The sequence below is a fragment of the Mchenga conophoros genome, linkage group LG6 (assembly GCF_057382185.1).
Source record: "Mchenga conophoros isolate Kocher_MC1m ecotype Shallow Benthic linkage group LG6, M_conophoros_male_GT1.1, whole genome shotgun sequence".
Classification (NCBI taxonomy): Eukaryota; Metazoa; Chordata; class Actinopteri; order Cichliformes; family Cichlidae; genus Mchenga; species Mchenga conophoros.
The window spans coordinates 26,593,241-26,610,801 of NC_140531.1; the positions used below are offsets into that span (position 1 = coordinate 26,593,241).

Consider the following 17,561-nt stretch of genomic DNA (forward strand, 5'->3'; position numbering starts at 1 on the left):
TTGAGTGGGCTCAGCGCTGCTTGCTCCCAATTTCAAACACCCCAGCTGGGATTGGTGCAACACTCATGTGACTGAGGCTCTCTATATAGTTTTGCTCACAGTCATCTTTTTATTCTTGTCAAAGAAAAAGAAGATAAAAGACGACATGTCTAAGATTTGGAAGGGACTCGTAGGACTGTCTGCTTGCTGGTGTCTTTTGACACTTGTTCATTGTTCGTCTGAAACTGGTAAGAAATTGAACTTTTCACCAACTCTTTCTTTCCTCCTGTGTTGTAATAGATTTGATGTGCTTCATTAAAACTTATGAAGAAAGGAGAAGTGTGATCAGGGGCGGAGCGTGGGGGTGGCTTACTGGGCTTAAGCCCGGGTTGTTTTTTCAGAAGCCCGGGGTATTTTGGAGTGTAATTTTTTCATAGTTAGATGCCTGGCTGACAACTGTATAAAACAAAAAGTACACACAATATTCGAAGCACATAGTGCACACTGTGGGAATTTACGACTGTGCGTGAATCCCCCCCTGATATTGGTATGATCCAAGCTCAGGCACTAAGCGACTGAGCGAGGGGGCGGGGGGAGCTGCTGCCCGTGAGTGCGCTGTTGGAGAGACGGAGCCAGCCATACTAAGGAGAGCTTAAGTTTGAGCAGGTACCAAAGCAAATCATTCGTACCGTACAAATAATGTAAATATGACGGTGCATCACGAAAGATTGATATGAAACTGATCACTTGACCAATATTATTTTACTTGCTCTTCAAGTGAATCAACAAATGGCGAAATGAAAAGCCGAACAAATGCTATTTTTTAGAGAGTCTTAGCTTACGTGTGTTTATTTCATATTTTCAGTTCTTACCCTCCCCGACTAATTCGGTTTCAGTTATGTACTGAAATATAAGAATGGACATTAGAGGGTTCTTTCAAAGAAAAAACTCAGGTAAATGTTATTTTATATATTGTGCTTTGTATGTTGTTCAGTATATTTCTATGCAAAACAAGAGGGATTTCAGTACACAGCAGGATATTCACATTTGTAACCAGATATTTACACTTTAGGGAGAAAACATAAAACATTTTTACTGTACAACATCAATTTAGAGTAAACTTTTGTTTTAGATAAATATTGAAATATCTTTTGAATTAGTTAAATGTCAGAATAAAGAGAGACAGAGCTTTCTGTTTTTTATCACTTTCATTAAATTTAGGAGTACATATACACTAAGTTTATTGTTAATTAATAAGAAAACTCCAGAGGATTCCATTCTGAGCTGAAGAAGCTTCTGATAGGTTAGTAGAGTCCATGTGAGTAAATTGGTGGCACAGCTGTGGATGCATATAAGGCAAAACACAGAGCCTGTTTCTGTGACATGGGAACATCAAGAGATGTCAACCAAAACACCAGGAACAGAACTGTGGAGCTCCATAAGTGTGGCTCAGTTTGAATACATTTGCAATTAAGAAATACAGATAGAAAGTTAACGAATATGTTTTTATATTTATCAATCTAAAAAAATAAACATTTAGTCTGATTTGATGTTACAATTAAAAAAGTGTTTGTGTTTTGATCTGAAGAGTTTGTAAATATCTGGTTTCAACTGTATATTTGATGATTGTCAGCACAAAGAGAGAGAGAGAGAGAGAGGAACAGAGAGAGAGGAGCAGAGATTGAGATGGAGAATGAGGACAGAACAGAGATGAACAAGAGCAGGTGAGACACACATGTTAGTCAAATGGTTGCTTACTAAAAGTATCACTGTATCATAGGTACTCATGTATCTCGTACCTAGTGTTTCTTTTTAGGTTTGCTATTTTTCAAATTCTATATTTATTAAGTTCTGCAGGCTTGTTTGCACAACAAGGCTAAATAATTATATAAACTTTTCTCAATCTAAATATTGTACTTTGGTAGAATTAAATAAATAAGTGTAGTGCAGGTCTATGATGATTTTTAGTGCTACTATCATCTAGTTCTGATTGTGGTTATGTCTTGGTTAAGTCCTCAGTAGTCCTGCTTTTGAACTGTTGTAGTCCTGTTTTAATTCTGGATCAGTTCTGGGTCTGGTTGAATTGGGGTTTAGTCCCTGTGTCTTGATACAGCCCCGACTTCGTTCTGTCTTGCTGCTTAATTAAAAAACTAGTTTAAGGTGTCCTGCATGTGTGATATATATATTTCCCTATATGAAGTCATCCTTTTTTGAACAAAACTCAAAACAGAGCCTATTAATCTTTCAGTCATTTCTACACCCCCCCCCCCCCCTCAAAAAAAAAAAAAAAAAATCCCACATGCATACTACCCTTTAGGGCTAAGCCCCGGGTGTTTCAAATGTCTGGCTCCTCCTCTGAGTGTGATAAAACCAAGAGTACATCTGTTTACATGCAAAAAAGAAAAAAAAACTTTCCCTCTAGGACAGATGTTTGTTTGTTAGTCAGAAACACTTTGCTTGGCTTATAGTGTCAAATAGTTTTATGGTGAACGGTTATATTTGGCACAGTTTAGCTTCATAACCCCACACACTGTTGTCTTCTTCTTTCGGCTGCTTCTTTTATCAGCCCCCCCCCCAGCAGATCATCAGCCTTCACCTTATCCTACCTCCTCTATCACACCAACCCTCTGCACATCTTCCTTTACTACTTCCATGAATATTCTCTGTGGTCTTCCTCTTTTCCTCCTGCTTGGCAGCTGTACTTTCAACATCCTTTGTCCAGTATATCCGCTATGCCTCTTCTGCACATGTCCGACACGTTACTACAAATGCCCAGCAAGGTATGAATGGACTCCCACGGCACACTGGACTCCAGTTGTGATTTTTGTCTTTCACAGATGCAGCCTACATATGCAACGCCAATCAGTTTAAGTGCGGAAATGGGAGGTGCATCACCCGCAGGTGGATTTGTGATGGAAGTGATGATTGTGGTGATGGAACTGATGAGCTGCCCGCTAGCTGCGGTATGTTATCACATATCAGCTACACCTTACACAAAACTAAAAATATTTAGTTTTGGATGATGTGCATGATGAAGGAAATGATCAGACTGTCACCACAGTGAACCAGAAACACATTAACAAAGTCAAATGATTGTTAAGCTTTACGACATAATAGCAAAAAGCTGTGTCTCTCTGTGGTCACGTGAAATGAGTCACGCTTCATGTTTCTCTCCTCAGGAGTCAAAATCTGTCGGGATTCGCAGTTCAACTGTGGCGATCCCACGAGCCAGTGCATATCAAAAGACTGGCAATGTGACGGCAAAGCCGACTGTACTAACGGCGCTGATGAGAAAAACTGCAGTAAGTTTTCTACCAGAGCCGAGTTTTTCTACACCTCAAAGTTCATGCTAAAGCATCCACAAACAAGACACGACTAACTGAAAGTGTTTTTGGCAAGAATGAATTTTGTTCAATGTATAATAATAATATCTCAAAAGGGATTTGAAGAACAGACTTAAAGTCAAGTAATCTTTAAAAAAAAAGAAGCTAATACTAGTAGTGTATTTATAATCCTGAAGTCTAGTTAATACATATAAATATATAAGTGTTGTTATTGTGTGGAGATCATGAGTTTCGTCGCGATAGTGACCGGTGCATACCTAAAATCTTTGTTTGTGACAGTGACAACGATTGCTCAGATGGCTCAGACGAGGCTTCCTGTCCCAAACCCAACTATAACCCTCACTCCTTCCATTGCAATGACTCAAGGTGTTGTTATTGATATCATAATTGATCGATTTCTAACTCCTATCCTCCCCTCTTGTTTTACCACAGCGGCCAAATATTGTGACGATCATGAGTTTCGTTGTGCCAATGGCCAGTGCATATCCAAGAGCTTTGTTTGCGACAGCAACGAAACCTGCTCAGATGGCTCAGATGAGGTTTCCTGTTCCAACACCACCTGTAGCCCTCACTCCTTCCAGTGCAACAACTCAGTGTGCGTGCCGGCGGTGTGGCGCTGCGATGGAGACATTGACTGCCCCGATGGGTCTGACGAGTGGCCCCAGAACTGTGAGGGAAGGGAACCAGAGAAGAAAACACACTGCCAAACTCATGAGTTCCAGTGTGTGAATGGGAGTTGTATCAAAGACAACTGGAAGTGTGATGGAATGTTTGACTGCCAGGATGGTTCAGATGAGACTAACTGCAGTGAGCTTTTTTACTTTTTATACAATTCCCACTGTATCTTTGAGCACCTTGTTACCTGCATTTTGAGACAAAAAACGATCATTTCTTCTTTTTAATCAGAGATCAGCATCAAGTCATTTAAACTTCTGGGAAATTGATCTGGTCAGTTAAGTAGCAGAGGGGCTGTTTTATCCGCTTCAGCTGCTTTGGTACTAATGAAAGCTACAACATGTTGGGAAATGGTTTAGCAGTTCATAACTATGTGAACCATTGTGTCGCAGAGAAATGGCACTGTGGTCGAAAAGCTGACTATAACAGCAGTGCATTGCAATATAATTACCAGAAAGAAAGCTTAGTAACTGATGCGAAAAACTAGACTTGACTGGGATTGTGTGCTTTTTACCTGTAGATTACAGTAGGAAAAAATTTGTTAATATAAGTTAAAAAATGTATTTTAAAAGTTTTATTGTTGATGTGTTTTCCACCTTTATACCCATATTAACTCCTATTTCCCTCTCTTATCACATTACAGCGGCCGAGCCGTGTGAAGATCATGAGTTTCGTTGTGCCAATGGCCAGTGCATACCCAAGAGCTTTGTTTGTGACATCGACAACGACTGCTTAGATGGCTCAGATGAGGCTTCCTGTTCCAAAACCAACTGTAACCCTCACTTCTTCCAGTGTAACAGCTCAATGTGTGTGCCTGCGGTGTGGCGCTGCAATGGAGACATTAACTGCGACGATGGGTCTGACGAGTGGCCCCAGAACTGTGAAGGAAGGAAACCAGAGAAGACGTGCAGACCTGACGAGTTCCAGTGTGCGAATGGGGACTGTATCCCTGGCAACTGGAAGTGTGACGGAGGGTTCGACTGCCTCGATCATTCGGACGAGGCTAATTGCAGTGAGTTTTTAAAAATTTCTTATTGTTAAAGCCAACCTGCACATTACATTTTTAATGGAGACTGACAGTAAATATTTTCTGGAGGTACCGGTATTATGTTTCTTCTTATTCTAATCTCTATTCCATTACTCTCTCTCTCCATCTCTCTTTTTGTGTTTTCGTTCATTTACCTTCTTCCTTCTCTTCCAGCTCATTCCACTTGCCGCTCAGATGAGTTCCAGTGTAAGGACGGCACCTGCATTAACAAAAGCCTCCAATGTAATGGACGTGCTGACTGCGGGGACCTCACTGATGAGATTGAATGTGATACAGGTAAAAAGATTTCATTCAGTTTCACCCACAAACTGTAATCAAAAGCTTCTTTCTTGAAAAGAAAGAAAGTCCCACATGATTACATTGCGGTCTCATTCATACTCCCCTGGTCTCTTCCACAGTATGTGAAGGCCCAAACAAGTTCCAGTGTCGCAGTGGGGAGTGCATCGACACGGAGAAAGTGTGCAACAAGCAGAACGACTGCAAGGACGGGTCTGATGAACCAGCGAAAGAGTGTGGTAAGTGAAGTCATCTTGTACACATTCATGGCTGCCAGCCTGTAGGGAAATATGACTAGAATACCTGACTTGACCTACATAGCTTGTGGTTTGAATGAGTAAATTCCCGGTCAGCTAAGGATTTGGTTGTCGTGAATATTATTTGAAAGCTTTTTGCCTGTTTGTCTCTGCAGACAACAATGAGTGTCTGACCGGAAATGGCGGCTGCTCTCACTACTGCAACGATCTGAAGATTGGCTACAACTGCTCCTGCCCTGCTGGATACAGGCTGAAGGCGGACAACAAAACCTGTGAAGGTGAGCGGACGGAGACATTTAAAATTCTGCCTCTTAAGAACCAGACAGATCGTAAACATGTCATTTAACAATGTGCACAATAGAAACAAACAAATGAGCCAACTTCTTCAATTCTGCAGACATTGACGAATGTGCTGAGCCAGACACTTGCACTCAGATCTGCATCAACTTGCCAGGCAGCTACAAGTGTGATTGTGAAGAGGGCTATATGATTGACCCTGCGACCAAAACTTGCAAGGCTGAATCAGGTAATATTAGAAAGAAAGCCCACTTAAACCCACTTAACGCTTGATCCTGTGACGCAACCTTCAGACAAGACAAGCAAGTTTAACCGAACTGTCCTCCTCTGCCTCCACCAGGCTCAGTGCCCACCTTGTACTTCACCATCAAACACGAGGTGAGGAAGCTGACAGTGGACCGCAGCGAGTACGTGCGTGTGATCCCACAGCTGAAGAACGCAGTGGCTCTCGACATGGATATGCCAAACAAGATGATCTTCTGGTCTGACCTGTCTCTGAAGAAAATCTACAGGTAAGAATCTTTATCTGTGTCCTTTCTTTTTTACATTTCTTTATGAGTTTCTTGCTTCATTTTGCATAGTATGGAGTGGCTCTCATTCAAGAACCATGATGAAGATGAAATTAATCTCTCCACTCTTGCCTTCCTCCAAACAGCTCTATGATAGATGTGGCTGGCAATTCCTCTCACCACAATGTGGTGGTTGAAAGTGGGATAGAGGCCCCAGAGGGCATTGCGGTGGACTGGATCCATGGCAACATCTACTGGACTGACAGAGTTTCGAAGACTATTTCTGTAGCAACAACGGATGGCGGTATGAGGAAGACCCTGATCGCAACGGACCTGGACAAGCCACGAGCCATCACAGTCGATCCAGTAAACAAGTAAGTGTTTAAACAGACATCACAGCGAGTACGTTTCCTTAGATTAGTGTCAGTTTGACATGAACTGGTGCGTTTTGTCTTTAGCCTCATGATTTCTTTACTGTGTCCTCTTTAGTTTGATGTACTGGACAGACTGGGGTGAAGAAGCTAAGATTGAGAAGAGTGGGCTGAACGGTGCAGATCGCACTACTTTAGTAAAAGACAACATTGTGTGGCCGAATGGCATCACCCTGGGTAAGCACAGCTTCCTGAATGCATTTTTAGCAGTGATTTTTATTTACTGTGTAATGAAAATATCGTAGTCAAAACTATTATTTGTGTGTTTCATTTTCTTACCAGACATGGTCAACCAACGTCTATACTGGGTGGACGCCAAGCTGCACTCTCTCTCCAGCATCGATGTGAATGGAGGGGCCCGACACAGTCTCATTATTAATGAGGAAAAACTCTTCCACCCACTCTCCCTGACAGTCTTTGAGGTTAGTGATGAAGGCAGTGTATTCCCAGATTAACTTTGACTCAGTAAGGTCAAAGGGATTGTTGTTATTGTTAGGAAAAGGACAGGACCCAAAAATCTACCTGATTTATTAACAATACTAGTTGCTTTCTTAAACGGTTAAAACCAGCCAGTCCAAGTCTAACGAAGTTCATGGAGGGTTTTTATCTGAAATGGTTTAACATATAAAGCCAGAGCTTCAATTGTTGAGCACCGCACTAATTGTTAATAGAATACAATAGAATTGAATTCAGTTTTTTTGTCAAACGCAATAAAATTGCATTTGCATCCATCCATAAAGTGCTTTAGCAATAGATATATTACAAAATATATATTAGCAATAAGATATATAGATATGTTACAAAAATGGGTCTATTATAGGTATGTTACAATGTACACAGTATGAAGGTATGTTATGAACAGAGATGGGCTGTAACGCGTTACTTGTAACGCGTTACTGTAATCCGATTACTTTTTTCAAGTAACGAGTAAAGTAAGGGATTACTATTGCAAAAACGGTAATTAGATTACCGTTACTTTCCCGTAGGAACGCTGCGTTACTGCGTTACTAAAACCGTGATTTTTTTGCGAGAATGTCTCACGACAGTGACGTAAGCGAGTGCGCTGTTAGTGACAACAGCTGTGTGCAGATCAACAGTGGATCATATATCGATTGTGGGAGAGAGTATGAGCGTGCAGCGTTTAAAGCGTGGAAGTACTGACCTTACTTTGAGTTTGATTCCATAAAAAGTGACAAAAACATTAGCGTCCGTTGTGCGTGGGAAGAAAACTTCTTTTTACAGCGAAAAAAACCCCTAAACTTCCAAGCAAGCACTGAGTGCGCAACGACGTAATGGGAAACTCACAGAGAATCTCGGCGGATTCTTCAACTGACCGCGGCACACCTGCACCAGGGTAAACCTCCGCCTATGCCACTCCTGCTTTACAGGTGAAAATAGAGCAACAGGACCGCTGAGTCTTTGACTTTATTTATTTTCTGCTGTGTTTTACTTGCATCTATTTGAAAGACTGAGTGTAAACACAAAAAATATTTTATTTTATGTGCTGGAATGTGCAGAAAATAGGTTTAAATGTTAAACTAATTTATTCAAGTCAGAGAATGTTGCATATGTTACGGGCCCCAGGAATGGTGCCACAATAACAAAGAAGAAATCCCTGCAAACACAGGTAAAGTTCAGGAGCAATGAAGACAGTGCACTCGGTTTGCCTCTCAGATTGCATCTCTTATTCAAGTTTCAATAAACATGAACAGCATTAACAATATCCACGTGTGCATGACTTTTTCAGTCCCAGTGTCCATATCTGTCCATTTCCCCAAAGTCACAAGTAGAAAAATAAATGAATTCACACTCTACACGTTCCACTATTTTACATGTACTTCATGCGATCGCTCAGTCTAAGCAAAACAAAAGTACACACCTGCTCTTACTTAAGCAGTTGGAAGCCACTGTAATCTACAATGAATTTACAGCAATATACGACTGTACAGATTCTGAATACTGAAATTGAGCAGAATTAGACACACATTTACAGCACACTGAGGATGAAATTCACTTTTGCATAACATGGACAACTTCTTTCTACTTCACATGTCATTAACACTCATATTAAACAGCTATATACTTTTCAAACCTCAATGACACTTAACAATAAAACATCTTTGTATCATAAGCTTTATATAAAATAGTAAAGTGTGCGGGAGTACCAACCTTCATAATGAAAAGAAAATAAATCGATATGAATGACCTTCCTACAAGACAATGCTCTGGGCGCTAACGATCCACAATACAAAACATTACCGCGCCGTTTCTGCTAGCGGCCTGCGCAGCCTGACGCCGCTGTCTCACACTGATGCGAGTCGACCGCGCGGCAGTGCCCATAAGTGTTACAGGTACTGTTCTACTTCTTCACAAGTTTTTTTTTTTTTTTTTTTTTTATTGAAACAAATTTCCATATACAAAACAAGTCAAGGAAACAGACCAGAATTGTAACAATTTACATTATAAAGATGGTGAAGCAAGTCATCATAACTTTACAGGGAGAAAATAAAAGTTTCTAGAGTAAAGAAATAAGGAACATAGACCTTTTGACACAGGCAAGAAAATTAGAAGAGCAAGTATTTTTTGATTTTACAGTATAGTACAGCAGTTTTTTTGTTCATATTTGAAATAAGCTTAAGTGACTTAAAGTATTGACAAAAGTAATTCAAGAAGACGGTAAACATAGGAGAGGCATTCTTCCACTTACATAAATGAATGAAAAACTTACATAGCACTATTACAAAATTGACAACATCTGAGATTTCAGAATCCAGATTGTCCATAAAGTAAAGAATATCCTTAGATGTGAAGGCAGGTACATTGGAAATTCTGAGTGAAACCCAACAGTGTATTTCAAACCAGAAAGCATTAACATACTGACAAGTGAAAAATAGATGCTCTAGTGTTTCTGGATCGGAAGAACAGAAAGCACAAGAGTCGGCCTCAAAATTAAACCTTTTATGCAGGAATTCTCCAACTGGATAAATGCCTGATATGATTCTGAAGTGTGTTTCTTTCATTTTAGGCGCAAGTGGGTATTTTAAGTAAAAAGAAAATGACTTGTCTTTCAATATGCTATCAAGGTCATGTCTGACATTGACATTGTAGTTGCAGAATACTATTTGCTTAAAGGTATTAGAGATGAACTTATTATTAAATTGTTTGTCCTTTATTGAGGTATTACCTATCGTCAGTGAAGGTAAGCATGTTCTTATTACAGTTTTTGCCCGTTGCTTGAACACATTTGGCAAAACGTCGCTCATTGTGCCAAAACTCTAAACACAAGTAAACACGACACAACACTGGGAAATATACCATACACATCTGTGCCAAAATGAAACTCCACTCCCAAAACCTAAACTCTGCTGTCAAAACCTAACATTCCTCTGTCAAAATGTAACTCTGTTGACAAAATGACACATACTTGCATCATATGCAAACACTTACAGATCAGGGGGAACACACTAGTCTTCTTTACATAAAACACTGCAGTCCTTGATTTCCATTGTGTATTCAGAAGGCACATTTACAGGAGACACATTTCCAAACAACCAAAAACGCAAATAGACCTACTCAATAGTGTACATCGCAGTACCATGAATTCAGATAAAGCAAAAAAAAAAAAAAACCACAACACAATAATACTGCAATAGAAAAAACACTATACTGTAAACACAAAAAACCATGACAATTGTGCATAAGTGGGCTCATGGATCCCGCCGTCTGTTGGGGTCTGGCCACAGGACCTCATCAACATCGCAAGCAGTGTCCTCTCCCGCTGGGCACCGGGGAAAATATCCTCTTGCATGTCGAAACCCTGTCACTGTTCCTCTCGAATGGGACTCTGTAGAGCTGCTTCATGGTGATGCTGAGTTTACCCAAGATGCGTCTGATGGTGGTGATGCTCACATGGTTTATGTTGCTGAACACTCGCCTGTCTGCAAGTATTTTCCGTCGTAGCTGGTGGAGACGGATGGCATTGTCTGCCCTCACTAGGTCCACAACGGCAAGTTCCTGCTGTTGTGTGAACAGGCGTTGCCGTCCTCCCCCAGAAGGTCTTCGGGTCATTCTGGAGGAATACAACCACATATTGTCATCGGTTTGCTTATTTTTCTTACAGTACTTTACTGTATGTACTGTGTCATCCACTGTACAACACTGTACTTCAATATAAGGAATCAGCCACTTTGGCTGCAAAAGGAGCATTAGCACCCCGTACACTTGATATGGTAATGTGATATACTGTAGAACAGTGCTATGAAACCATCTGAGTAGAGCAGAAGGTATGGAGGTGAAGACAGACCTGTTTTCTAGTCGGAATGTTCGTATTACAGATGCCACTGTGAAGCGGCTTAGATGTGGGTGGACTCTCTGCCCAGCTTCCCTCATAGTCAGGCCATGGTTGATGACATGGTCCACCAAAGTTGCTCTTATTTCATCAGAAATATGGGTCCGTTCATGGCCTCTTCGGCCTTCTCCTCCTCTTCCTCCTCCTCCTCTACCTCTTCCTCTTCCTCTTGCTCTCCCTCCATCCATGCTTGCAAAGTTCTTGAAATGGCTACGCTGAGGGCTTTTTGTAGTTGGCTAATTGGTGTTCGGTTTTGCAAGTACGTGCCTTCAGGTGTGTATTTGAGTGGTTGCAATTATCCGATGTGTTTTGTATTTTGGATACATGTGTTTTCCGAATGGCACCCTGAGATTTCATTTTGTGAGCGAAGTGTCTTATGTATGAAATAGAGTGTAGCATGCAGGACCATGTGTGTTGCATAAAGGAGTAGGAGTGTTGCATAATTGGTACTGGGGTGCAAAGCAGCGCTTTTGTTTAAGGTATGGGTACATGTGTTTGAGGTATGGTAACAAAAGCTTCACGTTGTGTTACTTTAGTCTGAGCATGGGTTTATAGTGTTCAAGCAACAGGCAAAAACTGTAATGAATACTTTAAAGTATTTACGATAAGATTTAACAACGGTGTGACTTCTTCACAAGTTAACATGGAGATAAAACACTGTTATGTACAAACAGTGGTAGTATTTCTTTACCAGGTACCAACCTGCAAACACAGGTAAAGTTCAGGAGCAATGAAGACAGTGCACTCGGTTTGCCTCTCAGATTGCATCTGACTCGTGGGCGGAAGTCCATCCCCCTAAAGCAACCGGGTTGCACCTGTCTTGGAATAATAGTTCCGCCTGGGGTGTTGCTCCATTTCTTTGTACCTTCTATACAGTTTATGTGACAAAATAATGCACTGGTTAGGTTGGTCATGTTGTCAAAGTCATTTTGGATATTAATAGCCACAGAAAATAACTGATAAACAAATTAAATAAATTAAATTAAATGATTAACACAAAAGTGGCCATGCATTTTGGGTGTGCCACACATATAATTCAATTTTTGCTTGATGCATAAAGTTTAAAGATTAAAACTAATAAAACAAGTTTTAAAAAGAGACTTTTCCATTTGATTACATTTTGTATGATGGATTATGCAGTAAAAGTAGAATTGGGCTGAAAGATCTATCGCTTTATCACCTCTTCAGGTTGTAAATCGTGTTTTTAAAGAGTAACTAAGTAACTAAGTAATTAATTACTTTTGAAAATAAGTAGTCAGTAAAGTAACGGGATTACTTTTTTGGGGAAGTAATCAGTAATTAGTTACTGATTACTTTTTTCAAGTAACTTGATCAACACTGGTTATGAATATGCTATAACTATAAGTATGTAGAGGCTGTAGTGAGTGTACAAGCTATGTACAGGATATAAATATGAAAACTATACAGAAATATGAAATATGAACTATGCAAGTTACACTCTAAAAACTATTGTTTAAGCTCAACAAAAAAAATTAACGCAACAGTTTCCATTACTCTTTTTGAGTTACGATAACTTATGTTGAAATTAGATTGAACCAACAAACTATATTGAGTTAGGGGAATTAACTTTTCCTCCATAATCAAAGGTGATTTTAATTACCATTTATGTAATATTTGGTAGCTTAAAAACATATTTTTAAGTTGTTTACTCATAAAAATTATCTTCCTCCAATTACTTTTTCCACATTATTTAAAATGATTTTTAAGTGTTATGTAATTAATTACAGCAATTACAAAAACAATTTTTTAAAGTTCATTATTTAAAATATTAAGTTGCTGATTTTCATCATTATTAACATCATTTTAGCTTTCTCTTATTTTTTATTGTAATAGCTTTTAAGAAAGGAATTCATTCAACATTTTTTTTTATCAAAAAACTTTATTTTTTAACTGTAGGCATTTCAACACTTTGTATTTAAAAAGTGAAAATAAACCAGAAATTTAGATTTATACCATCTCAGCCAAGTTATAGTATATGCCTTTATGTATTTAACACCACAGAAACAAATGTGTTCAATTGGTTAAAAAAAACTTAGAAAACATTTTGTTACAGTAATACTTCCATGCAAGTGTTCAGTAAATGTTAACTTTCAATGCCTACCAAACTTTACAAGATCTTGCATCTTTCTATGACACAATGCAGCAAACACCTTTAAGATCAATGTTACACATACAGGATTCAAAACAGTTAACAATTTTTGAAACAGAGTCAACATCTTTAACATAATGATAGTTCCATCAAGGTCAAGGAACAGCTTCTGAACAACTTCAAAAGTATATTTCAGATCCTTGCATTAGCTCAGATTGAGAGCATATATTATGCCCATGAGCAAAACACAGCGCCTTGGGAAATTCTGGCCCTCCATGATTTTTGTTTCCTCCACCACAATGGTTGCAGTCTTATGGTTAGATCCAGGGGTGTACCGGTCACTGATGATGGCAGTTTTCATCACCTGCCTTTCAAGGTTGGCCTTAAGTTCTTCGGTGTTAACTTAAGGCCAACCTTAAGTTAAGGAATTAATAGGTTAGTGAATTATAGATTAGACTTTTATACTTACTGAAACTTAATGAATTCAGATGATCAATGGAACACACACACACACACACACATACACACACACAATGCTGAATTACTTAAACCGAACTCCATGAAAAGGTCCTCTTCCTTCTCTCTAAGGAAAGTGATAAGGCAGCAGATGGCTACTTCTCTGCGTGTTTCAATTGTATTGTGCTATTTAAGAAAAAATAAAGTATGAGTATAAAATACATGGGTGACTGCCAACAAAGTGCATTTCAAAGCTACCCAAAGTCTAAATAGTTGTCCTACCTCAAGAAGCATGTCCTTGATCTGCCTGATTCTCACTCCCTTAGCTCCTCCCCTTGATAAAATGACATCCATCAGTTTTGGGGTGCAATGGTCAAGTGTAGCTATTCAAGGCTTACAGTGGTTATTCTCTTGAACTCCTCCTTTATCTGTAGACCACAGAAAGAGAAGAATTAAACCTTGCAGACTATTAGCTATACTGCATTAATGAATGCTCTAATACATTATTTAAAGAGGATAGATGTGATCTAAGGCTACCCCAAGTTTTGAGGGAACAAAAACAATCTTGGTGAAGACAAGGGAGACTTCCCCACCATAACCGTGGTGTAATCTCTAATGCTTTAGCAACCCTGTTTTTGTAGAGGTTTCGAATTTGCACATTGTTCACTCCCAGCCCATTTTGTAAAAAATGTGTCCCAACTTAACAAAGCACTAATGACCCTAGATTATCACACTATACTAACTGCTTACATAAAGTCTTAATGTTAAGTAGATTCACATAGCCCATGCCAGAATAATGCTATTGGAATGACATTAACAATATTTCACACAGTCTGATTTAAAAAAACAAAAAACAAAACAAACAAAACAAAGATAGCTACAGCTCTTAAGATCAAGAACAATACTTACTTTAAGCTGTATCACAATACTAACCAAAATCAATGTAATATTACGTATGGGTCATGCAAGTTTTATAAAGATATAAAATAGGTGAGCCAGATGGAAAAAAGAAGCCTCTAGGTTATCCCTCTGAAAGAACTATTCACAGTTTAAAGGCTTCTAATTTTGGTAAAAAGAAAAACAAAATCAGCCTATGATCGAAATTAGATTGCACTGTGTAGCAAAACTTTAATCATGCTTTTCCTAGCCACAGTTGCACTCTCTAGCTGAAGACTTTTGTCAAATGAAACTTTATAAGTCTTATCCTCTGCTGTGCTAAAGTTTAGAATGGCTAGCATTAGCTACATGTGGTAGTGCAAAGTATTTCCTTATCTGTATGAGCATCACATCATACACAAATCCACTACAGGTGACTAGCACAAATGCTTTGCTTTGGTAGAACTGTTATTTGTAAATGAAATGTTACTTACCTTGAAATGTTTTTTACAAAAGCTTGCACCATGCAACGCAACATGTGTGAATTTGCCCGGGCTAGTTAAGTCAGTAGGGGAGGGAATTTGAAATCAGAAGTTACAGTGGAAAAAAATAAGTTATGTATTAAATTTCTTTAAGTAATTACAACTTGAATTTTATTTTGAACCCACTAACATTGGGATTTAATTTCAAATTACATATAAAATTAATTTAATGTAATTACCAACATTATTAATTCAACACAACCCAAAAAAATAAAGTTTGCAACTTAGAAGGTCTATCTTAATCAATAAATTAGAATTTTTATGTTGCAGCCATGGATTTAATCAAGTGGTGGTAAAAGGCCTGATGAATTACTTTTTAGAGTGTATAAACAGTTGTAGAACTATAATAATTGTATTGTAAAGAATGATTGTCTATAGTTAATCAGTTTAACTCAAGTTGTATTTCTTTCTAAAACAGGAGAAAGTATTTTGGACAGATATGAGGAAAGCTGCTGTGTTTAGTGCCAACCGCTTGACAGGAAGCGACATCACTGAGCTGGCAAAGAACCTGGGCCAGCTAAAAGACATCGTACTGCACCACAACCTCAAGCAGCCAGCCAGTAAGGAAACATTTGTACATTCGAGATATTAAAAAGAATCTGTGAAAATAGAATATTTTTTTCTTATGCCTTCCCTGTTTTATTTTAGGTGCAAACTGGTGCACGAATGGAGGTTGTGAGTTCCTGTGCCTACCTGCCCCTCAGAACGACCCACAGTCTCCCAGATACACCTGTGCCTGTCCTGATGGCATGGTCCTGAGACCTGACATGAAGAAATGCGTGGCAGGTAAACATCTGCACCTCTTGTTACTAAAAAAGATGGAATTAAAATCAAATCTTGAAATTCAGCCAGCTGCACCTCCCCTTAAAGATAAAACTGCTGCTCCACTCCCACCACAAGGTCCCACAAATCCTGCTGCACCCAGGCAGCCAGACCCGACCACCACAACTACAACCACCAACAAACACACAACTACCTCTGCTGTGCAGCCTAATCCTAAAGAACAGCTCTGGAGATATTATGATTCAGTTCATCCAACACAGCCATACTGCACCTCTGACTGACCAGGAGCTGAGTGATGCCCTGGTCCAGATCTGTGAGGAGATACCCGATGACATCAGTCGTTAATAGCATGTCCCGATGTTGTCAGGCACCATACAAGAAGTGGGGGCCATATTCATTGCTAAAGAGCAGACTTACTAAAGATGCGGTGTTAGATTAAATAAGTGTTTTTTATGTGTCACCTATCTGAATATTACTGATCATTGATTGTTATGTTCAGAAACACATTAGCAAAGCTTCTGCATGTGAGTTTTCAGTTGGCTAATCATCTTTTGTTCATGAATATTATTTAAAATATTTCTTTGTCTCTGCAGACAACAACAAGTGTTTGACCGGAAATGGCGGATGCTCTCACCACTGCAACGATCTAAAGATTGGATACAACTGCTCATGCCCTGCTGGATACAGGTTAAAAGCAGACAACAAAACCTGTGAAGGTGAGCTAACAGACACATTTCTGCACCCTAACAAGCAGGCCATGGGTCATAAACGTGATTTAAGAAAGTTTATTAGAAACTACTTTTTTTAAGAATCCAAAGATGCCAAGTTCTTTCTTCTATTTGTTTGTTTGCAGACATTGATGAATGCACTGAGCCGGACACTTGCATTCAGATTTGCATCAACCTGCCAGGCAGCTACAAGTGTGATTGTGAAGAGGGCTATGAGATTGAACCTGCCACCAAGACCTGTATAAAAAGTTATATATAAAAAGTTAATGCATTGGTATTGATGACCAATATTAATACTACATTTTACTATACTGCCACCAATTGTCTGTTTTGTCGTATCCACTTATGGATGCCAACAGGAGGACAAATGACCAAATCTTGGAATAAACATAACCATGTAACACTCACTGAGTTACAGAAAATGTTTGAAATGTCAAACATGGGTCTTAAGGTCAAATATTGCCATCATAAGTTTCACTATTAAAACATTAGCTTCCTTTAAATCAGTTACCTGTATTTTCTAATTCTTGGACAAACTGTAAATAATTCCTTATATAACCTGAAGTCTGTGCTTTACTCAGTATTGTTTCACACCTTTAAGGAAATAAACACTGAAGGCCAACTGAGCTGTGTTTTAACACAGTCTTAAGCTGCTGCCTGACCTTCCGTATATCCTCTGGATATGAACAGAGCTGATGTTTCACCTCTGCCTCACTTTGATGATGTTTTGTGACAACAGTCTCTGGACCTGCTGTGATTCCTGAGGTGTGTGTACATCACATGTTTCTGACTGTTTAGGTTGGAAAGCCAGCCAGCTGTGTACGCAGGGTGTTTCCAGACTTCTCAGAAGCTCTTATTTGTCTGAGGTTCGATGGAGCTGAGGCCCAGTCACTCTCCACTAC

General features: G+C 39.2%; 1 protein-coding gene across 1 annotated transcript; it reads left to right on the forward strand.

Moving 5' to 3' along the window:
* Nucleotides 1-17,528, forward strand: LOC146572747 (uncharacterized). The gene is made up of 17 exons (XM_085277119.1): nucleotides 1-227; nucleotides 2,817-2,942; nucleotides 3,159-3,281; nucleotides 3,756-4,130; nucleotides 4,642-5,010; nucleotides 5,200-5,322; nucleotides 5,445-5,561; nucleotides 5,735-5,857; nucleotides 5,977-6,105; nucleotides 6,217-6,388; nucleotides 6,532-6,759; nucleotides 6,875-6,993; nucleotides 7,099-7,238; nucleotides 15,567-15,708; nucleotides 15,797-15,934; nucleotides 16,525-16,647; nucleotides 16,785-17,528. Exons 1-17 carry the CDS (start codon nucleotides 146-148, stop codon nucleotides 16,916-16,918), a joined length of 2,763 nt encoding a protein of 920 aa, XP_085133245.1. The 5' UTR covers nucleotides 1-145; the 3' UTR covers nucleotides 16,919-17,528.
* Nucleotides 17,529-17,561: the final 33 nt, after the last annotated feature.